The 27977-nt window shown below is 42.2% G+C and overlaps 3 protein-coding genes across 9 annotated transcripts in view; 2 read left to right on the forward strand and 1 right to left on the reverse strand.

The window, feature by feature from the left end:
• LOC135714989 (protein sickie-like) overlaps nucleotides 1–27977 on the forward strand; it is a 511961-nt gene that overhangs the window by 106025 nt on the left and 377959 nt on the right. The window contains exon 1 of one of the 7 annotated variants that reach the window (XM_065238431.1): nucleotides 19120–19207. The exons of the other annotated variants lie outside the window; for them this stretch is intronic. Within the exon in view, the coding sequence (XP_065094503.1) occupies nucleotides 19139–19207 (69 nt within the window). The 5' untranslated portion in view covers nucleotides 19120–19138. Of the gene's footprint in view, nucleotides 1–19119; nucleotides 19208–27977 lie in introns of those variants that run through there. 7 annotated transcript variants of the gene reach the window in all.
• Nucleotides 2992–3717, forward strand: LOC135714755 (mantle protein-like). Its single transcript, XM_065238126.1, has 2 exons — nucleotides 2992–3051; nucleotides 3124–3717. Exons 1-2 carry the CDS (start codon nucleotides 3046–3048, stop codon nucleotides 3652–3654), a joined length of 537 nt encoding a protein of 178 aa, XP_065094198.1. The 5' UTR covers nucleotides 2992–3045; the 3' UTR covers nucleotides 3655–3717.
• Nucleotides 8511–9177, reverse strand: LOC135714764 (mantle protein-like). Its single transcript, XM_065238139.1, has 2 exons — nucleotides 9134–9177; nucleotides 8511–9069 (listed from the first exon to the last, which is right to left on the reverse strand). The coding sequence occupies exons 1-2, from the start codon at nucleotides 9137–9139 to the stop codon at nucleotides 8554–8556; spliced, it is 522 nt and encodes a 173-aa protein (XP_065094211.1). The 5' UTR covers nucleotides 9140–9177; the 3' UTR covers nucleotides 8511–8553.

Below are 27977 nucleotides of genomic sequence, written 5' to 3' on the forward strand. Positions count from 1 at the left end.
TCCTTCGGATGGGAAGTAAAGCCGTTGGTCCCCGGTTCATGAATTGATGGGTCGATAGGTAGGGTTGAGGTGTGAGAGCTGCCTTTCTGGCACGTCGGTAGTATTGGTGCTCAGCACGGAAAACAAGATCGACGGAAAAAACAAACCAAAGGAAAAAAAAAAAAAACAAAAAGGCCGTTTATCAAGAGAGCCGCGAGAATCAAAGTTTTAATGGCCTATAGCCGTCGTTCGATGCTTCCATTCGCCTACTTCGATCGTCCGATTTGGTATGGTATCATCGCCAGTGGTGGCACGAGTCCTGGAGTTTAACATTTTTTCCTTAACATTTGATACTTTTTGCGATAACCATTTTGACGACACACAAAAACAAACTGGCAAGCGGCAAAAATGTCATGACATTTCTAAACTGTTTTCTGCCAGCGACAGAACATTTTCGCACAAAGAAGCAGACAAGACCGGCGGCGCGCGCGACATAAATTTATGTCGTGTAGAATTTTGCTGATTTCTGGCTAATTACTGCATTTATTTGATGTTTATTGCATGGAATTAAAAGATAAGAATGAAGACTGACCACTCATAAGCATTGATGTAAAAATTATGCGTAAATAAGGGAGTTGGTAATTTACTGTCACACGCAAGCTTGCTGCTAAAATTTCATTACAATAAACTGTTTGGAAAAATCAGGCTGCGAGATTTTATTTATTCTCTATCTCCGCTGTTCGCTTGGAATGTAGTTATAAACGGCCGCCCGTGTGCTGGCTGTTTTGTTTCGCTCTGGACGATGGTTTTTCAAAAAATGTACTGTTGCCACCTCTGATCATCGCACACATGTTTCTTCGGGCACACGACTCACTCCCGATCTGCAGCGGTACCCTTGTCTTCACATGCCTTTCCTCGTCCACCCGCACGATGAGGTGCGTTGTTGAACTTTGTTTTTGTGTTTGGTATGTTTCTGTTTTTGTTTTCCATTTTTCCGGCTAGAGCTAGGCCTACTCTGGTTACTGCGGAGTCGATCGAAATTGTTTTCAAGTTTAAAACTGTTTTACTCTTTCTCAATTGATTTCCGATTGCTCGACACCCCATGACTCCATCAAAATTTATGTCAACAAATGTTTCGCCAAAGTATGTTTTAATGCAATTCAGCTGAGTCATAAAAACTATGCTGGTTTTCATAGGGCCTGTTCATAAACTACGTAGACAGTTTTTTGGGATTCTTGACCCCCCCCCCTCCCCCTGCGTAGACAATTGTCCATACAAGATTTTTTAAATTTGTATGGGCCCTGGATAGTTGTCAACCCCCCCCCCCTCTAAACTGTCTACGTAGTTTATGAACAGCCCCATACGTTAATCACTGAATATGTTGGTTTTTGCCTTAGACCTTAATATTAAGAATGTGTTATGAAAAAGAATGGATAATTTTTATGAAAAAATAATGCTTTACGTCAGATAAGAACGGTAACTGCATTTGTGTCTTCTGAATGTTTGGCTCCCGTTTGACAGTTAATAGTAGCTCCCAAATGGCAAGCACACTGAACGAGTCCGTTGTACCCAGAGCCTACTATGCTTTGGTAGACCTACAGTTTGTTTGTTGTTTTTTTTTTCTCTCTCTATCTCTCTATGCTCTAACTCCCAATGCGTATAGTACAGAATAGTGTGCTGGTGGAGACACCATGTGTAGATTTGAGTTTCAAGGTATGACACAGTGTGGCTGGCATTCAATTCATGCAATAACAGAGCTCATACAGGAAGCTTCGTGGAAATCTTATACATTTTGTATTTTTGATTTTGAACCAGTTTGGTGGAGAGGAAGGAAATGCCCAGGCAAGGTTAAAAAGTAGAATTGTTTGTAAGAAATGGTCACGCTAGGGGAATTAAAAAGGAGATTTTTCAATACCGATAAGGTATTATAAAATCATTAAATTTTAACGACTGTTCTGCAATTTATTTCATCTCATTTCCATAACTCGTCGCTACCGAAATTGATGCGTAAGGTTTACCAAAGCTGCTGTCAGACAAATTGCCTGCGGTAAATCTGAGCTGTCCATTTTCCCCGCGAACGAACCGCAGTTCTGCTATTGACACCCGGCGCACGAAGACCTGGGAAGTGGGCAGACCAGACATTACCACCATCATCATCATCATCATCATTTAGCACAGAGAGGGTCATTCTTGTCCTTTGTTCTTTCGATGAACGGTTTTCTGATTACAACATAATTATCGTGTGGCATTTTTGTCTTTCCAGGCAAACATTTTGCATAATTTATCTGATTTTTCCCCTGCGGTTGAAACCTTTCACCATCCACGGTCAGCTTGTCATAACGGGACAGTCGCAATTTTCAAAATTAAAATTTACACCCAATATAGCTTTAATCAAAGTAAACCGAGGAGCAAGGACAACAACAAAATATCATAGCCGCCTTGATTGGGCGCTTTTTGTACTCTTCTCACTGGTAACGCGTGTTGTTTAACTACCACCAATTTCAAATATTTGTATTACAATTTATCAATCAATTCCACTCCAACCAACCAGGACATGAGGAACGGAGAGCGGAAACATATTCAAATAAATCTGGCACCATACGGGCATTTGAAATGCAAAGCGCCACGGAACGTGTTGGATGATAAATGTTTCAGTGAAAATTACACATTGATCAGTGAGAGCACCTATGGTGACATTTGTCACGCACCTGTAGAGCGGTTTTTAATTTTGTTTTATCGATTGCCGTCTGGGTGGAAACAGGTGGACATTTGGTGTTATGGGTGAAACATTTGGAGGCAACCTTCAACAAGCGTTTCTACGAAAGAGTGCTATAAGTATTGGGTACCGTTAAGCTCGTCAATTTTCCAAAAAAAAAGACAATGCTTTAATTATTGTATATAAGAGACGAAGTAATAAATACAATAAATTACAACTGTTTTCGGTCTGGCTCTGGTTTGATCAATATAAAAAGATCGACTGTTCAGTGTACTGACATCACTCGCTTACGGTCAGCTCACCGTTTTAGTACGATCCGAAAAAAAAAATCATCCACGGCAACATCAAACATGAAGGTAAGAAAATCAACTCTTCAATAACCCAATCATCAGCTAATTGATCGTCTAAACCATTTTCTTTCCGAAAAGGCGTTCGTAGTGCTATCCATGGTTTTGGCCATCGCAGCCAGCACGGCAGTCGACGATTCCAGCAAGAAAGAAAAGCGTGGACTTTGGGAGCTGGGATATGGCCAGGACCATTCCGGTTTCGATAACCATCCCCATCAATTTGACCATCACCAAGAAGTCCAGCACCATACCACCATCACCAAGAACGTTGCAGTCCCGTACCCAGTTGAGGTCGTCAAGCATGTTCCAGTTGAAGTGAAGGTCCCATACCCGGTGCATGTCGAGAAGAAGGTTCCAGTCTACGTGGAGAAGAAAGTGCCAATCTATGTGGAAAAGAAGGTTCCATACCACGTTGACCGCCCAGTCCCATACCCAGTCGAAGTGAAGGTCCCAGTTGTCCACAAGGAATACGTCGAAGTGCCAAAACCGTACGCAGTTCATGTTGAGAAGCCCGTTCCAGTGTACATCCAGAAGCCGGTTTACATCGAGAAGCATGTTCCAGTAACCGTGCACATCAAGGAGCACAAGAAGAAGCACTGGGGACTGTTCTAAGCGGTGATCTGTCTGTTTGCGTGTAAAAACTGTTAATAAATGTGAATTAGTTCTTCATAAATATTTGTTTTTCTTTGTATTCATCTTGAAACATAAGCTTACTGCAGCTTTTGAAGTAGTAAAAAAACTTTTTTTTCTATCTCATCATGAAACAAAGCTGGAATCTAAACAAAACTGAATGGTAAATTTTTGCGGCTTTTTGAGTCCAACTTATCGCCACGATGACGTAGAAAAATAGGAAAAAACAGCTTTTTGGGAATAGCTCTAAGTAGATAGATGTGGGCTGCGACGATGTCTGAAGTATTAACATTTGTATTCCTGTTTTTTTGAATGTTCACCACTTTATGTACACTCATTGTACTGAATTTTCAGACAGCATTTCAAAAATATATTCCAATTATGTTAAGTGCCATAAGCATCCAAATGACCATCAACATAAATCGTGCATTTGTGTGCACATTGTGTTTACTGCACTTGAAATGGAGAGGAATATTTTACTGCCACCGTTTGTTGATTACAAATCTGTATTGCTGTATAATACTCTTCCGATTGCTATTAGTCAACTTATATTTGATGTTTAGTCAACGATCATACCATTTGCCACACATTTGCTTAAGTGGAAATCTAAAGGTAAATTTTAGACTAATAATAACAACATAAATAATTAAAAACCAATTAGTTGACATCAAAGTAAAGCAGTCCCATAACAAAGATAATATATGAAGCGATAGTCCATTAAATTTTTGAAATAAAACTAGAAGGCTAAATAAGGGTCGAAGAATACTGTTATGTAAAGCCTCAAATGCTTTAAATGTGAGTTAATGCTTTCGGTTGATTAAAATTACCAGATTTAGATGTATAAAGGTGAACAAAAGTTAACGTGGTTTATGTACAACAATTATTAAATAAGGATGAATTAAAATCGTTGAAAGAACACTTGCTAAGCATCAAAGTGTTACCTTGGTAACCAAAATTATAATTTTAATTTTAATATGGTTTTTGTTACTCAAGTTTAAAAAAGGTATATAAGAAAATGGATTGTATTTTTTCTAAAAATCATATCATAAAAATGACATATCCGATCAGAATTACATCTGTGAAGAAGTTGATGAAGGTTAAATGGTCCATGAGGAAAAAAGGTCACAAAGAAAAAACTCATTTAATTCATGTAAAAAAAAAAAATGAAAAGTTGATATTTTCTGAGGCCCCTTCAACTTTCTTAATTATTTTTTGGTGAAGAAATCTGAACTTATGCCTTACATCGTGGTTGAAACTGGTGGTCGGTAACTTGATCATAGTTTTTTTTTTAATTTAAGAACCTAATTCAATTGCACACCGTTGCTTACCGGATCCTTCCCAACACCTATAAGGGTGGTAAAAGCACTGCCATTCTGGGTCTGGGCCTTATTTTGGATTTCCTGCCAACCTATTTCTTCACAGCACATTCGTCTATTCAATCACACAAAATACCACATACACTTAGTCCAACATAAAACTTTAACATACAACTTATTAGTACACTTTACATATTTGCAAGTCTATTTCACATAACACATTACATCCATTGTGGCTCTGCTCCAACTCAGTCTGAAGAGTCAGAGCCGGCTGTACTATGACAATTAAGTTATAGTTATCGTTCTCTGTACTGCTAGACGATCATTGCAGTGACGTCATTATCACCGATCGTTATCGCTACCTATCTGTTATCGATTCCGTGGTAGTATCCATACTATAGAAGAGATGGCCTGAAGATGGTCTGGGGAAAGTTTCAGTATAAACGACAGTGGCGTAGCTAGGGTTAGGTGAGGTAACTCCCGAACAAGACCAAAAATGGATCCTACCTAGGGTCATCCCACTCTAAACTTTGTATTTCTTTCAACATACCCATAGATATCTGGAAATATCTAAAAAATACTTAAAAATACCTAGCGATAGTTTGTTTATTCGGTTGCTATGGGAAAATTTCAGTGACGCAGTGGTGATGTTGTTTCACTCGCAACTATTTTTGAAAAAAATTAAGTGTTGTCAAACGAAAGTGTATCAAAAGTGCTTCTGAACGTGTTTCGTAGTTGGGTGTGGTGAAATTCGTGCATTCCCGGTTGATTTTGGAAATTCGTATCACAAAATTGCCCACCGATTCCTTTTTTATGCCGTTCGATGACTACGGGGGTGCTTTCGCGAGAGTGACGATTATTGGATCCGTTTCTTTGTACGGGTGTGTTTTTTTGTAACTAGCGTAAGTGTGCCTGCGATTTGCATTGAGTGTCGGAGATTGTAAGTAATCTGAAGGATGCCTCGCTGGATACGCCGAAGACTGGACGGGCCGTAGCTGCTGGCCGTGAACGGTTCCTGGGGAAAGCACTAGATGCGACCCTCCTCCCAGATGACCATGGCAATACAGGCAGTATTACAACAAAGGTAATTACTATTAGATATTTTGCAAACAGTGACAGATAGTGGACATGAAGAACCAGTGTAGGTGCCGGGCAAAGGTGTTTATCCTAAACAAACGGTAAGTTACAAATTCGCTGTTATCGTTGTCGTAGGCGCCGTCGTAGTCGCTGTCGTAATCGCCGTCGTAGGCGTAGGCAGTACGTTAGTATATTTAAAATTAACCATCAACCGCTGAAAATATGAACTATCGCGTATTTCTGTTGTTCATTACATGCCAAGTGAAATTCGAGAACGTGATTTCATTTGAATAGCTTGTTTAACCAGGTCTTAAACAATCGTCACGTCGGTCATAGCTTGTTATGATTGCCTGAACCATCTCTTTCGTAGCTTTACTCTTTCGTAGCTTTTAGTTTTATGATTTCAAAGATCGTCGGCTTGCTTACTGAGCAGAAAAACGCGGTCCCAGGTCCTTTCATATTAAAAATGTATGGTAAGATCGCTTGTTTATCGTGTATGTTGTAAAACTTTTCGTTGTCGTCGGTGCCGGGTTTGAATAGTTATAAAAACTAGAGTAACGCTATAATGTGATATGAGGGGCTCAGCGGCCTTAGAGCAAACGTTTTTGCTTACTGAGCAGAAGATCGTGGGTTCAATCCCAAGCTCCTTTGCGTTATATGATTGTTAGGATATCAATTCAGTTTATCGTTTACCAAAACGAACCCTGCTGCAAACTTAACCCTCTTACCCTACATCCCTGTGATTCCTCGTGGAAGTGCAGAAGACTCCGCGGCTTCCATCAAAGCGAGTGTCACGTCAACACATTCCTACCCATTTCTTTCTTGACCTGCGTTCAGTCACGGCTGGCGCTGGTATTGCCTAATTCGAGATCAAGAGGTTTTTCAAATTGAGGATGATTACTAGTCCCAAGCATCGTCTATTGGTTCTCTGTGTAATTACAGCTGGTCTGGCAATAACAGAGTAACAACCGTGGGCGGTCAATCATGCTCATGCTCATGCTCATGCTCGGTTGCTATGGGAAAAATTCAGTTATTTATCTTTCCGGCGTCAGGGATTTTTTGTCGATCTTTATAAATTTCATACGACATTCACATTAACAGTATTAACTGCACATTCAATTAACAGTATTACAGCCAACGGCTAAAAGTATCCTTAATAAAGATATATATATATAAAAAAAAAAAAAAAAAATAACAGTATTAAGTGCACGCCACTGACCATATCCAGTTTGACTCGTTGACCCAGTCTCAGAAGGAAGTATGGACTTTGGAACATATCAACCATTTCTCGTTTAAGTTTTTAGTTCATATTATATATCTGGAAATGGCTTTCGTGTTAGATTTCAGCTGCTAAGATCTTAATCGTGTGATAATGGAAAAGAGCATTTGATCTGATGGAAGCTGAATCGGAAGTTATTAGAGTTTTAAAACCATTCGATTCGCATCATACTTGTGGCATCTGGAGAGCTGAGTCTCGTAGCTTCCGTAGCTACATTTCCACGGGTTTCACCCCTTACGATGCCCTTTTCCTTTTAGCTCATAAAGGTTACCTAGCTGGACATGATCGAAGCGAAATATTCGTTCGATTCTAAATTTAGAACGGGTTGATTATGATTATCTCACTATTAATTTAACAGGAGATTTTGAAATAACAGAACAGAATAACAAGTTTATCCATAAACCATTATAGAAAAGGATAGGACGATGAGAGCAAAAAATTCACTTTTCCCTTATAAACTTCAATGCGCCAGTGCAGTATTAGATCGCAACCAACTGAGCTTACATTTTACGAACAAACCCATAAGAAGTATTCCGCTTCCCGTTTCGCAATGATTTTCTTAGCCTTTCTGATTTGTCTCTTTTGGCCTCATGTAATTTGGGAAGCGTTTTCATAAATGTGGCTGAAGAACAGGACGTAATCAAGTTTAAAATAGAGATTTCACATTTTCCGTTATGGTTCATTAGGTCGACCGCCGGTTGACTGATGCACTCACTTGAGCAAATGTTTAATTAGCACATTATTTGAATAATCATGACATAATTTATTTTAACGTGGTAATAACTTACTTTCAATGAAATGGCTTATAATGGCTTATAATTTCCTGAGCATTTAGATTCATCTGATTTACCCCAATCAGTAAAGACACGCCATACCATGCAAGATGATGTAAGTTTAATTCCTGATCAGGATGGGGATTTTTCCGAGATTGCAATTTTCAAACTTAAAATGGTTTCAAAGACTTCTATGACTAGACACTTAAGGAATTTGCAAGTAGTAAACGAAATATGTATCTGTTATAGTTCAAAGTGAAAGGGAAAGTGAAAGTGAAAGTGATGCAAAAGTAGTAGAATTGAAAGGAGAAATAGACGAAAAAGGTATACAATTAATCTACTAAAACGCTCATTAATCAATTTAGTATGATTTTAGATGTACTCATTAATACGCATTTATTCACAATTCATCACACACAAACAGACAGATCATCGCTTAGAACAGTCCCCAGTGCTTCTTCTTGTGCTCCTTGATGTGCACGGTCACTGGAACATGCTTCTCGATGTAAACCGGCTTCTGGACGTACACTGGAACGGGCTTCTCAACATGAACTGCGTACGGTTTTGGCACTTCGACGTATTCCTTGTGGACAACTGGGACCTTCACTTCGACTGGGTATGGGACTGGGCGGTCAACGTGGTATGGAACCTTCTTTTCCACATAGATTGGCACTTTCTTCTCCACGTAGACTGGAACCTTCTTCTCGACATGCACCGGGTATGGGACCTTCACTTCAACTGGAACATGCTTAACGACCTCAACTGGGTACGGGACTGCAACGTTCTTGGTGATGGTGGTTGAGACATGCTTAACTTCTTGGTGATGGTCGTCAAAATCGTGGGAATCGTGACCGTATCCCAGCTCCCAGAGGCCTCGTTTGTCCTTCTTGGAAGAATCGTCAACTGCCGCACAGGAGGCAACGGCCAAAGCCATGGACAACACTACGAACGCCTGAAAAGATATGATCGAATGGAACTAGTTACACTTCTATTAGAAAGCGACTTAATTTATTTACCTTCATTATATGAGATGCCTTAATTGCACGAACTGCGTTCCAGTGATTTTTTAGACTGAACTCAACTGATGAGACTGCGGTGAGCGAGTGATATCTTTTCCTCTAACAGGTGTGATTTTTATATTGTTTCACCAAAAAACGCAGAAAGTCGATCTGGTCCGAATTCACTTCGTAAGCTTGCAGCACCACTGTTTGATTAATCCAAAAACCGAACTCAGTTGTCGGTCATGGAAAATGAAAAATGCATCAGATAATCCGAAAACAGTTGTTACCCATTAGGTGAAGGTCGTCTGGTAGATGCTCTTGGAAACAGTGATGAAAAACTACGAACGATTATTAGCTTTAAAAGTGATTGGATGATTCATTTCTGATTGCTTTTGAGATAAACGAATTTGCTGACACTTTTTAAACGATTTATTGTAACGTCATATTGCTACGTGAAAGATCTTCTGCATCACAACGGTTGCATTGATTGGATTTAAATGCCTCTAGTTAAGCAATGGTTCACTTAAATAATTACGTAACAGCAACACTCCTCACCACTGCATACCATCCTCGAATTTACTCGCAGCATAAGTTCATGGGATATCCCCATTAGCTCCACGTCCATACGTGCATCCCACGGTTCAGACACCCATCGTCGTTGGCACCTATGGGCACCTTCCGAATCATCGGGAGTGAATAAACCTTCGGTGCATGCGCAAACGAAATGCCAAACTACGGCTTCGTCTGTCACCGCACCAAGTAGGCGCATGGTGCGCACGCGTCTGTTTTGGAAACCTTGCCACAACAGAAAACAGTCTTCCTCCTAGAACATACGGTTCCCTAGGCAACTCCCGTCGCCTACCACTTTAGTACTAAGCCAAACACGCTTGCCTGCTGAACGGTTCTAGAGATCATCGTTTGCGTCGGGTTCCACCTTGATCGAGTACATTTTTACGGCGAGCATATCGATTTTTCTTTTTTCGTATCTTGCGACCTGCATTAGGAGAAAAGGCGCACGTGCTACAGTCTAATTAGAATAAAACACGTAACGGGTTGAGAATACTGCGGTTTTGCGGAAAATGTGCGCATGTTTGTCTAACTTTTCACGCTCGTCGTCGGGTTGGTGAATAAGAACGTGCTTGGATTGCAACAGTCCCGTGAGTTGAGTTTGTTTTGATCGTTTGGCTAAGGTTCTGCATGTGCAAATTGCAAGTCCAATCTAGTGCAATGCAGTGTCTAATACGATAGAGTGGAAAAGGCAAAGTGGAAAATTAAGGTTGAAGTTGTGACGAATGTGGGTTTTTATATGACAGGATGATGTGAAGAAATGCTGATGAAAGTCAGTCCAAAGAAGTGAAAAGTACGTGGTTGCTGCGATGATGGCAAATTTATGCGAGTGAGGGGAAATTTTTATGGGAATGGTTCGCCGCAAGCGTAAAGCGAAGCATGCTGCGTCGTTGTTTACAGTGCAATAAAGATGTGAATATTGGCGTCGCAACGATGAGTGATGTGAAGTTGAGGTTTCGGTCTAACCTAGTAGGACGGGTTCTAAGCGACTGCCAAGATGCGGAACATATCTGATGGAGGAACGAAAACGACAGCTTCTGTTGGTTTGTGGTGGTTTTATTGGATGGTTTTAGTGCTGCTGATTGGGATATAGTTGACGAAGAAGATCGGTTTCATGGGCAAAACTTCATAGACGGAAATTGTGGCATTTCCTGTTTCGGCGATTGATGGATGAGAAATTCTCCGATGATGAGTGTCATCGGTTTTATTGATATCGATTACGGGTTCAATCTATAAAACAATGTGCAATTCCTAACGTTTCATCACAATCCAACCCTTTGAGATCTTTCCCACTGTTCTGTTTGTTCCCTTTGCAGCATTTATTTGTTGAGTCTGGGACTACTGTCAGTCACTTTTTCCCCGAATCGATCCAACCAAACTCCGTGTTTATTTATCTTTCTTCTCGTTCAGTGTTTGCTGTCTCCAGAATTCCGGCCCTGTGCGTCTCTGTTTGTTTACCAAATGCATCTTTTATATCCGTCGAGGCTTTCAAGCTTCAAACGATCGGGAAAAGAATAATAAGTTCTGGGGGTCCACACGCCTACTGCATATTTACGTTCTGGAAATAAAACCAATTTATATTTGGACATCTGAATTATTCTCGGCATTCGACCATAAACCAGAACAGCGTGGAAGGTATTAGCAGCAGCCGTTATCGATACACACAGCGGAGGCAGTAAAAGATCTAGAAAGGCAGCAAAGGTCCAAAAGTGCGGACGGTAATTGAAATCAGTAATTAAAATCAGCTCGCCTCCATCAAATCAAATTTATTTCCCCCCTTTCTCGGGCGGATCCATTGAATGCTAAGCTGCCATGATATAATCCAGCAACATTGTAGCCAACCGAGTTCAGACTTGACGAGGGGCCCAGTAAAAGCGCGTGCCGAAGGGAATTCATATAAATAACTCAATTAAGAGAGAAAGTCCAAATATCCTTATCTAAATTTGTTCATATTTGGCTAAACAAGCCTTCTTCGACCAACCAGATGGTGTGCAGTCATGGCCTTCGGTTCACACCCCAGTCATCATTAACTGCAGGAATGGCCTACTTTTCTTCGCTTCTCGGACTCCCTAGCTCCTAATAAATTTCTGCTTCGATCCCCTTTTTCCGCAGTAAAAACAGAAAGAAAGCTGCTCCGAAAATGAAACGGATGTAATTTCCAAAGCGTTTCCTTCAAATCCCCCGGTCGTCGCCGCAGCGAAGCTGGCGTTGAAAAATTCGGTTACATTTTTTGGTGATTTCTTGTCATTTATTTACCTTTTCCTCTGCTTTGAAGAATCGGATCGGGTCGTGGCCTACTGCTTTGCGAGGGAAATTAATCTATCACGCCCTCGCTCTTTGTGCTTTGCCAAGTCGTCTAGCGTGATGAGATGCAGAGACATTGACGCGTTGATAAGCATCTTGATTGAACGCCCCGGACGCATTTGTTGACACTTGAACTTGTGTTGCCCTTCGTCGGCTGTGTTGCATTCTGAAACAGGGTGGGTTTAGACATGTTGACGTGGGGATATAGGTGTTGTGCTAGAGGTATTGAAATTGTTTAGTCAAGGGAACAATGATTGAGCGAGGAAATGGTTTTGGTAATATTTAAACGATGAAATGCTCCTACATTGGAAAAATGATCTTTTACTACGTAGTTGTCGTGGCCTGACCGAGGTTTCCAGCCTCAGCCACGGCTACACGCATTAATGGTGCAGCTCCCACGGCTGCGGCTGCTTTCAATCCTGCTGCTTTTGTTGTTACTGTTGGCAATTCTAACTATTTCAAAATTTTCTCAGTCCATCCATCAGGTCATGGCAATTCTAACTATTTCAAAATTTCCTCAGTTCATCCATCAGGTCATGGCAATTCTAACTATTTCAAAATTTCTTCAGTCATTCCAGCAGATCATGGCAATTCTAACTATTTCAAAATGTATTCAGTCCATCCAGCAGATCATGGCAATTCTAACTATTTCAAAATTTCTTCAGTCCATCCAGCAGATCATGGCAATTCTAACTATTTCAAAATTTTCTCAGTCCATCCATCAGGTCATGGCAATTCTAACTATTTCAAAATTACCTCACTCCATCCATCAGGTCATGGCAATTCTAACTATTTTAAAAATCTCCTCACTCCATCCATCATATCATGGCAATTCTAACTATTTCAAAATTTTCTCAGTCCATCCAGCAGGTCATGGCAATTCTAACTATTTCTAAATTTTCTCAGTCCATCCATCAGGTCATGGTAATTCTAACTATTTCAAAATTTCCTCACTCCATCCATCATATCATGGCAATTCTAACTATTTCAAAATTTTCTCAGTCCATCCATCAGGTCATGGCAATTCTAACTATTTAAAAATTTTCTCAGTTCATCCATCAGGTCATGGCAATTCTAACTATTTCAAAATTTTCTCAGTCCATCCATCAGGTCATGGCAATTCTAACTATTTCAAAATTTTCTCAGTTCATTCATCAGGTCATGTAAATTCTAACTATTTCTAAATTTCCTCAGTCCATCCATCAGGTCATGGCAATTCTAACTATTTCAAAATTTCCTCAGTCCATCCATCAGGTCATGGCAATTCTAACTATTTCAAAATTTCTTCAGGCCATCCAGCAGATCATGGCAATTCTAACTATTTCAAAATTTTCTCAGTTCATCCATCAGGTCATGTCAATTATAACTATTTCTAAATTTTCTCATTCCATCCATCAGATCATGGCAATTCTAACTATTTCAAAATTATTTCACTCCATCCATCAGATCATGGCAATTCTAACTATTTCAAAATTTTCGCAGTCCATCCAGCAGGTCATGGCAATTCTAACTATTTCTAAATTTTCTCAGTCCATCCATCAGGTCATGGCAATTTTAACTATTTCTAAATTTCTTCAGTCATCATGGCAATTCTTATTTACCATCCATCAGGTCCACCATCCTGGCTTGGATGGTTTTTGTAAGACGATTGCAATGGGTCTTCAAAACACGTAAATCAGAACTGATGAGATCTTTGGTAATTCTATCAAAGTATTGCTCATCACTGCTCGCCTCCTTGATGGAACGCAGATACCGGTCAACGACTTCGGGCGTCTCCGGAAGGGCACCGTAGTCGAAACAGTGTTAAAACTGCTCCCAGCTGACACGATGGTAGTTGCGTCGGGAAGCTTGGATTCGGTTGACGGATGAGCCTACTTCGGCCACCACCGGATAGTGGTCCGAACTCAGCTCCTGATGGGTCACAGGTAGCGAGATGTTGTCTCCCATGTTGCTGATGAAGATGTCTATCGTGAAGTGAACGCCAGACCGGCTCAACCGGGAAGGACAGTCCGGCGCTAATATGGTGTAGTGAGCCTCTTGCAGGATGGTGCCGTTTTGGTTGCGTCGACTGTTGCCCCAAGCCTGGTGTTTGGCGTTCAGGTCACCAGCGATGATATTCTTTTCGCGCCGTTAGTTTGATGATGCCCCTCCGCAGGTCTGCTGCCGACCCGGCCCTGATGGTGGCTTGCTTGGGGCAGTAGGTCGCAATGATGGTAATAGGGCCGAAAGGAGTTGGGACCAGGGCCCCACATAGTCACTTTCAATCGAAAATCGTCAAGTGACGATGAAGCTGTCAACCATCACATTCAATTGAAAGTTATTCTGTCTTCTATTCGAGCAGATCCCCGTCAACATCAACATAACCACTTTCGATTAAATTTCATGTTGTTTGTTTTGGCTTGACTCGTGTTAATTTATTCTTTCATTGTCAAATGAACTTTCTTTTGCATTGAAGCGAAGCTGTTCGATTTTATTACTTTTATTGATTGTAAGCGTATGCGCATAGATCTGTGCACGTGGATGTCAAATTTATCATTGCTGGGTGGTTTGTTTACCTATCAAATGGGTATTTTTTGAATCGGGGTGACGCCTAGAGATCAAAAATTGATATGCGACGCCATTTTAAAACCGAAGATGGTGGCTTCCGATTTACGAAAAAGTGGAAATACAGTCAAAAAAAAAACATCAATATTGGTATTTTTGTAATCGGTATGAAGTCTACAGATCGAAAATTGATATGCGACGTCATTTCGAAATCCAAGATGGCGACTTCCGATTTCAGAACAAGTGGGAAATATTGTCAAATACCCAGCAATATAGGTATTTTTGGAATCGGGATGGCGTCTAGAGGTTGGAAATCGATATCCGACGCCATTTAGAAATCCAATATGGTGGCTTCCTATTTTAGAAAAAAATGGGAATTGCTGATGTCGTCCCATCAATATGGATATTTTTGGAATCGGGATGACGTCTGGAGATAGGAAATCAATATCTGACGCTATTTTGAAATTCATGATGGTGGCTTCCGGTTTGAGAAAAAAGTTGTAAATTCTTTCAAATACCCATAGGCCGCATCAGAAGCAACATCTAGAAGCCGAAAATCCATATCATACGCCATTTTGTAATCCAAGATGGCGGCATCCGATTTGTGTAAAAGTGTGAAATACCCTAAAATATGATTATTTCCAGAATGGGGTTGAGACGTAGATGCCAAACATTGATATCACGCCGTCCTAGAAGGCGGCTTTGGTTCAGAAAAAAACTGTGAAATACTGTCAAACACCGATCAATGTGGGTTTTCTGGAACCGGGCTGCCATCTAGAAGCCAGCAATCAATGTCCGACGCCATCTTGAAATTCAAGATGGTGGCTTCCGATTTCAGAAGAGGTGTCAAAAAGCCTACAAATGGCATCGAATGTCGATTTTCAGCATCTACGCGTCGTCCCCGTTCCGAAAATACCCATATGACAGACAAACAAACATAACACTCACAAGTTGTTTATCGAATAAGCTTTTAACGGATAATTTAAAAGTATCGTAGTTGGTAGTACCGCCACCTGTGGCACGCGTAGTCAATTTCCTTGCGTTTGACGTTTATACACTACCGCCATCTGTTCATCGTAGTGCCCACCACAGTGTACTCAACAGATGGCGGTAATGTTTTAACGACAATGTTCTACAGTGAGTAATATTCAATGTGTACGTCTGTTTGTCTGTGCCCACATAGTAGGGTATTTGACACTTTCTGAACCCTGATGGCCGCCGTATTGGATTCTACAGTGGTATCTGATATCGATTTTTGGCATCTACGCGGTGTCTCTGTTCCGAAAATAATCATATTGTAGGGTATTTGAAACTTTTTCTGAAACCATATGCATAGCTTCGGATATCGATTTTCGGCAGCCACGCGTTGTTTCCGTTCCGAAAATACTCATATCTTAGGGTATTTTATGAAACTTGATGGCCACCATATTGGATTCCAAAATGGAGTCGAATATCGATTTTCGGCATCTACGCGTCATCTCCGTTCCGAAAATATCCATATTGTAGGATATTTGACACTTTCTGAATCCTGATGGCCGCCATATTGGATTCCACTATAGCGTCGGATATCGATATATGGCATCTACGCGTTGTTCCCCTTCCGAAAATACCCATATCTTAGGGTATTCAACACTTCATAAAATCAATGGCCACTATCTTGAATCCCAACATGGCGTCGGGTATCGATTTTCTGCATCTACGCGGCATCCCCGTACCGAAAATATCATATTGTAAGGTATTTGAGATTTTCATTGACCCCGATGGCTGCCAACTTGGAATCCAGAATGGCCTAGCTAATTTAATTATCGTTTAATATAAAATAATATATTATTACTATATATAATCCGGATGCCATCCCTATCGGCAACCGATATTGTGCGGATACTATACGGATACTGTATTTTGATGTCTACGTCGTCAGGTCGTGACAAGTCGAATGAGCCCCGAATTGAGGTGAAAGTGGAAAAATCGAAGGAAGTAGTTTTCGAGTCCTTCATTGCGTCAATTGAAACAAGTCTTTGCTTCAAATGAAATGAACTGAAGCACTTGAGATGGGTTTCAGCTGAAAGCTCAGCAGAAGCGGACAGCAGATGTTACTCCTTACAGCAATGGCCACTCCTCTTCCCTCGGAGCTGGTTCGATCAAGTCTTAGAAGCCGGAAGTCAGGAAGGTAGACGTTTACCTCCGGTGTCAGGTGGGTTTCGGTGATAACGGCAATGTCGATGTTTTGTTTGTTGAGGAAGTCAACGAACTCGATGATTTTGCTCTTGAGCGAGCAAGTGTCAACGAGCAGATCGTCAACTGGAATCTTGATGGTTTCACGGTCCATAATTGTCGATGAAACGTGATGCAGCAAGAATCTGCTCTGTCATGATGGTAATGAGTTCCTCTGTTGTGCGTAGCTCTTCGTTTTCATGCAATGGTGGGGCATCATCTCGACGCCACAATAGTCCAGGGGGAGGATACGAAACCGTTGTCGCATAGGACTGATGGCTCGGATTAGCCGGATGGTTTGGCACCTCATCAGTTGGCGGGACCGATGCAGCAGCATCAGCAGCCAAACGGTTGTTGAGCGGTAGTGGTGGAAGAACCGGAATCGGACGCCGTTGGCTAATGGCGGGGAATTTCCGCTCATTGCGTGCCGGTACCTTTTTTCGACTCGGCTGGTTCTGCGTGGAGGCCCTTTTGCGGATTTCCATGAATTCCGCACATTTCGGGCAAGACTTGCTGGTAGCTCGATGTGCTGCACCACAGTTGGCGCATTGTGGATCGGCATTCTCCATCCTCTCGCATTCTTTGGGTGCGTGTTGCTTGCCACATTCGTTGCAGCGATGAACCATGTGGCAATTTTTGGGCCCATGCCCAAACATGAGGCAGTTTGAGCATTGGGTGACGTTACGGAGGCGAAGTTGGTAGCGTTCCCACTTAACCACGATGTGGAAAAGCGCCCGAATATACTGCAGGTCGTTCAAACACGTTGTGTTTCGCTCGAGGTGGACCAAATACAGCTGGTCATGGTACTTACGGGAGACGTCGTGCCGAGTCATCTTGAAGACTTGCAACGGCTTTAGACCGTTCTTCTTCAGCTCATCCGATAGCGCGGCGACCATGTCGGGTAGACCACGTAGACCACCTTGAACGGCATCGTGAGAGAAATATTCCCATTTTTCCCGCTTCAGCAGCTCTTCGATGGCGTTGTAGTACTTCCTTGCTGGTACCATCAGCATGATGCCTTCAGTGGACATGCGCATGGTGCATTTTAAGCCTTGCTCGATGTAAAATTTGATGTTCTCCTGAAGCCCGGGCGGACATCCTTTGACGAAGAAGGGTGGTAGTTTCTTCTTTTTTCTTTATATCCGGTTCATCAACATTTTCGAGAATGGCGTACCGGTTGTTTGACAGCAGCTTTTTCGATGCCGACTGAGCGTTGGCGGTTTCCTGTCGGGGAAGCTTCCCGGACGAGCTTGCAACTGGGATCAATCGATGTTTCGCTTAACACCGCGAAAGAGAGACGCGATCACTATCGAACGAAAATGAATACTCTACAGAGAGAGACCGGACGAGACCGGACTGGACTGCTTGACGATCAAGCAGAGAATGACCAGGCTCATAAGGGGCAGCTGAGCTATTAACGTTCAAAATCTTTTATAATTTCGTTACATGTTCCATTTTCGGTTTTCACAAAGTGTACCCCCATATAGAAATCACAAACGTAGTCCTACGTCACAAAAAAAAATCACATCCATTCAAGCCATGAGCAACTTCCATCGGGTTTCCACTTTTCTCCAAAATAACATAATTACGTTTCCATTGAACCCAGTCACGACAAAAATCAATCATGAAAATGCAGAGCACTTCATCCATATATCTGCAATCTGACAAATTTGTCTGTCTGCATGCCTCCCTGTCCCTGTCGTTTCCATCTACCCACCTCAACCCCATCTATCGACGTAGCTACGGTGTCCTCGAATGTTGGATTGTTATAATTTTCTATACCTGCAATTTGATCGCATTCCCCCTGCTTGTGTGTATGTGGCTAACCGGATGGAGTTTGGCAGTATGCCACTGCACGAATTTGCCCTTTACCTACCTGCAATCAGACACTGAAACCATCCATAACTACAAACTGTCACGCGAAAGCAATCAGTTGAACAATCAAATATTCGACTCAACATTAACCATTCACCTGATAGTATCCGTTGCTGCATGACAAAGTGAGGCACGACGCAGACACAAGTGCTACGACGTGGCGCTAATTCCCCCGAAATGGTGACAGAACGCGACACAAATTATTAATGAAAATCCCTGATTTATGCACTCGCCCAGGACACAAGTGCCACCGGAATCGTTCCCAAGGGGCGTAGGCTGACGGGAATTGACCCTCTCAGAGCGCATATTTTGAGTGCGGTAGGTACCTGGGAAAGCTGAAGTCGGTAAAAGTGATCAAACGTAAAGTGGCAATTCTGCAAAACGAGAGGCAAAAAAGTGATTTAAAATCGTGACGGTCGGTGTGCGGTCTCGACTCAATTTTCGGCATGAAATTGATTTACGAGATTCATTAGTGGAGATTTTTGCGAGGTAGCGGAAAATACTACGCCGGGAAAAATGCTCGGTCGGTGCGTCAGTGGCCAAGGATCGAACGACGATATTTCCTCGACGAAAAATCTATCGCAGGTAATGGATCCAGTCCCAACTCTTCCAACACTTTCGGGCAATAAATTCCTTAACCATTCAAACATGACATCTCCAAAAGACACGCTAATTCCCCTCAAAACATTTCTTCTAACACAAACATTATTCATTCTAAACATTTGGCTATTTCCGGTGAATGGCTATAAAAATAGCCCTTCTATTCGCCGCACAAAGTGTCATTCAGCGGCGGTGACGACGGATGGTTTTCCCTATGCCTTGTATTTTTAGCCCATTTTTCATCATATCGCGACTCCGACTCCGAAGCGACTTGGTAGATGCTTTTCTCATCACCACCGAGTGTGAGATCTCACATCTATTTGTTCCATTTAATCACATCTCATCAACCACAGTTCCCCATCCTCTCCAGCCATCCAGCAGTAGCAATCGCAACAGAAGCATCCATCGCAACGAGGGGATTGAAAAAACAACCGTAATGAAAAGGAAAAGCGCTTTTTAATAACCACGCTACCGCTAAAATCATTGAGCCGATTCTGTCACTCGGCTGGAGCTCCTTTCATCGTTTCCCGCCGATTCTTCCTTATTCTGACGGCGGAGCATTGGTGGACTGGGTGATGAGCTGATTAAAATCTAACTTCACGCTCCATCATTTATAATGAAGTGTGCTCCCCCATTCAGGCGTCGGGTTTTCCGGCTTTCCGGAAGGGAGAAGCCCCTACCCGAGACGAGGCAAGGGCAAAAGTGTGAATATGTTGAGAAGATAAAAAATAATCTGCTTAAAAAGTGTCTTCCCCCTTACAAGTGCCCGACCGACAACAAGACATGCATCCAAGAAGGCGAACGCACTCGGGGCTAATGATGACGCCCTTTTGCACGCTACTGCCGGCGGCTGAGGAGCGTAGATACCTTTGGCTACACATTTCCTAAGACGCTTGACGACGCAGGGCTGTGAGAATGAAAAATTGCTTCTTCGTTCGAGGAATATCTACGATGGCAGTGCAGAAGCCAGCGAAAATGAGACATTGTTACCATTGGCGTAACTAATGGGGGTGCCAGGGGGGCCAGGCCCCCTCCAGAATTATCTAGGCCCCCTCCAGAATTTTTGGTGTTTGTTTTTGACTCACCGGTATTTTTTCATACTTGTTAAGTTCAATGCTACTATTTAACAGTGATTAATAAAATTGGACCACCAATTAAGATTTTTTAAAGTCCTTTATGTTGATTACTTTTGTTATGTTCTGGACTATAAGAAACAATTTTGAGAACTTATATTATACCAAATCGATGGCAATAAGACGTCTTCAGGCTGTACAAATTGGCCATGAGCCCAGGAATTTTTCTTTAACTTGTGGAAACTTCGTAAAACTTCAAATAGAAGTTCAGGGAAGATCGTAGAAATTAAGTAAACTTGGTAGATATTTTGGGAAATTCATAGACCTTCAGAAAAATTCGTAGAAAAAAGGAACTTCGTAAAGTTCAGAAAACTGCGTAGAAGTAGAGAATTCATTTAAATTTGAGGAGCTTCGTGGAAGTTGAAGGAAAATTATTTTATTTTAGGGAAGCGCATTATTGACCGGGAACCTCTAAATAATTTCAGTTTTTTTTAGCCTCATGGACTTGGAATAGTTGTGGAAATTCAACAGCAAACTTTGTAGGAGATTTTCGAATTTCGTAGCATTTTGAGGAGCTGTGTTAAACTTCATATAAGTGTAAGGAATTTTGAAAAAGTTCAGGGATTTTTTCAAAAGAACTAAAAATAGTTCAATAAACTTCTAAGAACTTCAGGGATCTGCACCTCAGTTTAGGGAACTTCGTTGCAGTTTTTCAGAGATCTTACTCCAAAGAAGCTCCATGAACTTCTTGGAGGTTTTGGGAACGTCGCTAAATGCAAGGAACTTTCTAGGAGTTCAAGAATATTTGTAGATGTATTAGGTGTCTTTCCAGAAGTGCAAAGTTGTTCGGAGATCTTTAATAAATTCAGGGAACTTCGTAGAAGTTGAGGAAATTTTGTAATACCTAAGCTTTGTAGATGTTCAGGAAACGTTGCATAAGTTACAGGATATGCTTTCAAATATTATTCCTAGACATCAGGAAATATTCGACAGATCTCCATATAGTCCAACATATTAGTAAAGTTTACTGGATATTTGTTAGGTTGAAGGTTGATCAGGAAGTATTCAACAGTTTTCCAGCTAATGGAATCAGATCGAATCTTGAAAGATGAATCTTGATTTCATGGCCATATTTGTACATTCTCTATAGGGAATACCCGTGCCTTGATGTTTTAGCTATATTGATACAAATTTGCACTCCAGCAGCTAAATTCCGGGCAGAAATTTCAATTTCTGTCTATACCTAATATTTATAATTTTTTTTTTTGAATATCCCTTTTTATTTGTTACAAAATTTAGAAAACATATGGGTTTGGGATCACAAAACTATTTTTATTTTAACATTATCAATGTTAAATATTGTACATCTGCAGCATATGAATCTACGTAATTAGTGAATTTGTTAGTTATTTCGACGTTTTTTAACAATTCTTGACATTTCCAATTTTTTAAATAATTTCTTGTCAAAAATCAACAGCATTGCAATCGATGCGTAGAAATAATTCTGATCGATTGGTGATAAAATTATTGAAATTGGCCCAGGAGCAGTTGAGTTATTAACGTTCAAAATCTTTCATAATTTCGTTACATGTTCCGTTTTCAGTTTTCACAAAGTGTACCCCCATATAGAAATCACTGTGCACTGAAAATAGTGCATCTTGAACATTTTCCTACGTCCTAAATGTATTAAATTTTATTCTGTGAAACAGCCAGAATTTTATAAATTGTAAAATTCAAACTACTAGAATTTAATTTTGGTTCCTATGTCTGAGATTTGACTGCTCAATAAAAAAATCTTGTTACAAAATTCATGAAATTACCTAACCCTGAGAATTTTCTTAAGTTTGAGATGCTTACATTTACAAGATCCAGACTGTGATTTTATTACAAAAAAACATGAACAAACGATCATTGCTTGTTCAAAGGTCACAATCCTTGTTATGGAATAAATATAATCAAATTTATTGTTTCATCATTAAAATAAAAGTAAGCCTCAATGTCATATTATTGATCACAGAAAAAAATGTACCCAAATATTAGTTGCCTTGGACGCAGTTTGAGTGAGTTTTTAATAACCCGTAGTTTTGAAAAATTAAAAAAGTGCAGCAGGCCCCCTTCGGCTTCCTCCAGATAAATTTTCTAGCTACGCCAATGATTGTTACTTTGCTGTTGTTGGGTCCCCTGTAGGTACTTGGTGGAGGTTAATTTTCCACGTTCGTCCGGGTGTCTCCTTGAGCGATTGCCACGAGGAAAAGCCGTTTTCGTCGTCGCTTCATGCGTGTCTTTTATTAGATATGGGGAAGGCTGGTTTTCCTAGGGGTATCCATTATCTGCAAGGAGTGCAAAGTGGGAAAATTAAGTGGTGCTTAAAAAGAACCGCGCGTATGGATAAGTTAAATTAAAAGTAGAGATGTGTTCAGCATGCTTTTTAATAAATGAATAGCAAAAAATAGAGTAAATTTTAATCAGGCGTCCATTTATCTTACTTCTTAACGAAAGCTGTAATGGCACAATCACAACGGACAATGGGGATGTGAGATTCAACTTTAATTTTCATTCGTGTAATGTTGGTCGTTTGGTTGACGTGCTCTCAAACATCGAATGGGATGCTCTACTGCGACCTGTATAAGCTTTATTTTGTCATGTTGGGTACATTACCACTGCGACCATTATTTGATCTATTGTAGTATATTCCCCGGTTTTTTGTTAACCTTATTAGGGTGAAAAACTACTATTAGCAGTAACCATCAACGCCTAACTTTAGGTATATTCCCAGCAAGGAATTATGTGTCGTATGAAACGCACTGCCTTACTAGGAGATGAACACCATATTTCAAAGGGCTGTAGTAGTCCCTTATCAAAGAACTTTACCCTTCTGTTAAGAAGTGCTGCACAGTTGCACAATACATGTTCGGAGGTTTCTGTTTCCTCGTTACAAAACCGACAAATATCATCATCAACTTTTTTTTAATTAGACTGAGATGATATTTGGCTGGACAGTGCCCTATAATTAGTCCTATGTAAGCACATAGGTCTTTCTTTAAGAGGCTAAGGAGTTTTTGTGTGTTTGATGCATTTGGCATCACAAATTTTTTTGATTGTCGGGTTGTGACAGTATTATTACAATTACAATCTATCATCATCTTTTTCCAGTTCCTTAATTCCATCTGATGGAGCTTGGAGAGACCCCACAGAATGGTTCAGGTCCTAGAAACTGATTAGATGATCCTTGCCTGGCTAGTTCATCAGCCATTTCATTACCTTCTACTCCACAATGTCCTGGCACCCAGTAGAGATTTACTTTATTATTATTAGACAACTGTTGAAGTAACTGAATGCATTCCCATACTAATTTGGAAGTACATGTAAATGATTTTAAAGCATTCAAAACTGCTTGGCTATCAGAAAAGATACATAGATTTGCATGTTTATATTTTCGCTTTAAACACACAATAATGCATTCTAGTATGGCTTGAATTTCAGCCTGAAAACGGTTGGCCATCCACCCATAGAAATTGAAATATTAACACCAAGACCTGCCACACCAGCTCCCACTTTAGCATTTTGTTTTGATCCATCAGTAAAGCATATAACTGATCTTGGGTGGATTTGTGGTCCTCCCGCACTCCAGAGAGAGCGGTCTGGTTGTACCACATTGAACACTCATAGCGACTTGTGGAATCGCGTCAACGCTCTGAGTGGCAAGCGGCGGTCTACTCCACCTACTATCCAAGCTCATGGCACCACGATCTCAGAACCGAAGGACATCGCTGACAATTTAGGGAACTATTTTGCCGGCCTGTTCGCTGTCAGTGGCTACGACAGCGATTTCGTCCAGCGCGTCAAACCTTCCACAAGCAGCATTCGTGACCTGCGAATTCCACCCGATGTCCCTTCCCTCTAGATCAACGATGCTCTCACCTTCCGGGAGCTTCAGTTTGCCCTCGGCAGCAGTACTGGTAAATCTGCCGGGCCGGACGAGATTGGATACCCGGTGTTAAAAAACCTCTCCCTCGACGGAAAAACGAGGCTACTCGCCCTCTTCAACGACCTATGGCTCACTGACTCGTATCCGGACCTCTGGAAACAAAGCCTGGTAGTGCCCATTCCGAAGAACGACGCGACGAGTGGAGAAGCCTCCTCCTTTAGGCCGATTGCGCTTACTTGCTGCGCGGCAAAAGTGATGGAGAGAATGGTAAATCGTTGACTTAGGCAGTCTCCTTGATGAACGGCAGCATGCATTCCGGCAAGGACATGGCTCCTCCACTTACTTTGTAGCCCTCGGGAATGTACTCAAGGAAGCCCAGGACAACGGTCACCATGCGGAGTTAGTATCCCTTGATATATCAAAGGCGTTCAACAGGACGTCATTAGGCAGCTCATCGGCTGGGGCCTGAAAGGCCTCATCACGCACTTTGTACGGAATTTCCTCCTTGATCGTACCTTCCAGGTGACTGTCGGGAACACTCGATCGGATCCGTTCCCCGAGGAAACTGGAGTGCCCCAGGGAGTGCAATGAACGGGGTGTTCAGCCGACTGCCCAAGAACGTGCACGTAATCGTCTATGCCGATGACATACTCATCGTCGTAACGGGACGAACGACTAAACGGACCAGGAATATTGCCCAAGCAGCTGTCTCCGCCGTCAGCAGGTAGGCGCTTTCTGTTGGTTTCCAGCTCTCCGCTCCAAAGAGTGTACAGTGCCATATCTGCCACTTGGGCCATCTGATTCGGGAAACACCGATCACCATCCAGCACCATCCAATTCCGCTTAAGAAAACAGTACGTGTTCTGGGGGTAGTTCTGGATCGGACTCTAAGTTTCGACCAGCACTTCAGATCGGTGAAAGAAAACTGTCGTAGCCGCATCAACATCGTCAGGACAATCTCCCGCCCGCACCGCTCCAGTAACCGCGAGATCCGCCTTCGTGTCGCCCGGGCTGTTATCGACAGTCGACTTTTCTACGGCATTGAAATTACCTGCTTAGCCACCGAGAAGCTGAACCGCATCCTCGCTCCGGTATACAATACCTACGTACGCATCGTATCCGGCCTTCTACCTTCCACGTCTGCAGACGTTGCTTGTGCGGAAATCGGAGTCCTCCCTTTCCGCTATCGATCTGCTGCAGCTACTGTTACGAAAGCCGCTGCCCTAGCTGCTAAGACATCCGGGAATGATAGGGTCTTTCTTCTCAACGAGGGGAACAGAGCCCTCCGCACTGCAGCCAACCTTGACCTCCCCCCGGTGGCCAGGGTCCACTGGCATGGAGAGAAAAGTTGGCGATCTAACGTTATCAAAATAGATAAGCGGATTAAGAGAGGATTCCAAGCCGGAGATAACTCTGTAGCGTTGAGGCGTTCAGTTGCAGAACTTCTTGGGTCGGTCTATCCGGGGGACGTTCATCGTTTTACGGACGGATCGCGATCACGGGCTGGAGTGGGACTCGGAGTGGCAGGACCAAACTCAGCAACAAGTCAAAGTCTACCGGAGGAGTGTTCCGTTTTTTCCGCAGAAGCCGCTGCTATTCTTGATGCAGCCATCACTTCTGCAGATCAACCGATCCTTGTGCTAACGGACTCACACAGCGTCATCCAGGCTCTGGAAGCCGAAGCCCCGAGCCACCCCTGGATACAAGCCATTACACGATATGCCCCACCCTCAACCGTTTTTACGTGGATTCCCGGGCACTGCGGTGTTCCTGGAAATGAGGCTGCGGACAGGCTGGCGGGATCCGGTCCATCTGGTCCCCACTTCACCAGGAACGTACCACTCCTAGACGTCAAGCGTTGGATCGCGAATATTATCTTGGAAGCCTGGCAGGAGGAATGGTTTCAGTCGCGGACCACTTTCCTGAGAAAGATTAAAGAAACCGTACGACCCTGGCTAGACATCCACAAGTACAAGGACCAACGGATCATTTCAAGACTCCGGACCGGCCATGCGAGGATTTCCCACAATTTTGGTGGGACACCCTTCCACAAGGTTTGTCCAATCTGCAGCATCCCTGCCTCGGTGGAACACGTGCTGTGTGTCTGCCCAGAGTTTCAAAGGCTACGCGAACAACACTGACTCCCAGAGAACATCAGGGAGCTACTTGGCAACGACCCCTCGACGCTGGCTGCGCTGATTGCTTCCTTGAAGGACGCCCACCTGTACAACCAAATCTAGCACTCTCGTCGTTGGCTGCGCTGTCCGTGTTCTTCCACCTTCCTATTTTCCTGCCGTCGGGGTATCTCTGCCGGACTGGGGCACTGTCTCTTACGGTGGAGCTCTACCTTGTTCGCGCATCCATTCCTCACCACAGTCCCGATGTAACTCCCATTTTACATTAAGTTTTTTTTTAAATGTTGTTTCAGAGGCAGTTTTACGTTACGTTAATGTTAGGCTGAAACGTTTCCTTAGAGGCAGGCCCTGAGCCTGACCTTCTACTAGCAAATGTGATAAACTAGCCTACGGCTAAAAATCACAAAAATAAAGAAAAAAAAAAAAAAACATTGAACATTCAACTAAAATTGAATTTTGTCTCCATCCAATAATTACTGACTGTATCTAATGGATTGATTCGCATTTGTTTTAATATATGTAAGTGTCCCTTAATGTTCCCTTCAAACAAGCTTTTAGTTCGCTTAAGTCTTAGTGCGCTCTTTTCAGCATCTGGTGTAGTGGAAGAAGATTTAGTATCGCATCTAAGGCTTTCAGTATCAGCTTTCTATGATAAGGCTTACGCAGTGCTTAGGAAAGCACGCAGCCATTTCTTTGTGATTAAGTCCGATTCACTACCCGTAACAACCTTCGGGAGGTGTAAACCACGTACAGGCACTTTTTTTATCCACGTTCGAAAGTTTCATGGCTAAGATTCAATCAGATGTCAAGAAAAATCCTTCATGTTTCTTGAATTTTGTAAGAAACTAAAAATCGGCAACTCGCATTCCAACAAACGTAAAATACGATACCACTGCTAGCTTTAATTCGGAAGCGGCAAGCCTGTACGTGTCAGCCACCTCAGTCAGGAGCACTTATGACTCCAATGGCCTCAGAATCGGCACGCTTACCGATTGCAATTACGCGGGGCAGTAAATTATCACACGTGACACAAAGAAAAAACTCCACAAGTACTTCACTACTCAAGTTTACTACCACTACTTACAATCTATCTGACCGTCGGGGCTCCTCGCAACACCTTCACCACGTGTCTTCCATCGTCGACCACTTGTCCCCGGTCGAAGTTTGCTTCCTCTCGACTTCCTCGTCGTGTACCTCCTTCGAGCGCTTGCTGTACGGGGTGGCGATGACGAGCACCGGGTTACACGTCCTGGGCCTACAAGTTGGTGGCCTACTTGGGCCGCCAGGCAGCTACAGTGTAACCTTCCGGTACGTCTACCGGAACTTCACTGTGTAGTGTGTACAGGTGATCTGTACTGAATACAGCGGGGTCCTAATAGTCAAATATAAACAAATTTTAGCCAAAATAGTAATTATTGTGTTTTACCTGGCGTCCTTGACTCTCTCCTCACACTTTTCACTTATTAATTTATGCTTTCACGTTGGTTCACTTTTCAAATTAAATTTTGCTAGCTTACTTGTTTGATCAACCGTTTTTGCTGGTGGTCTTACGATCAGTGATTATTAATTTGGAAAATGAATGAGTCATTGGGTCACTGTTCCAGGCTGTCAGCCAGTGA

This window comes from Ochlerotatus camptorhynchus, unplaced genomic scaffold (assembly GCF_037179485.1).
Source record: "Ochlerotatus camptorhynchus isolate MF236.1 unplaced genomic scaffold, CSIRO-AGI_Acam_v1.1 ptg000045l, whole genome shotgun sequence".
In the NCBI taxonomy this organism is placed as follows: domain Eukaryota; kingdom Metazoa; phylum Arthropoda; class Insecta; order Diptera; family Culicidae; genus Ochlerotatus; species Ochlerotatus camptorhynchus.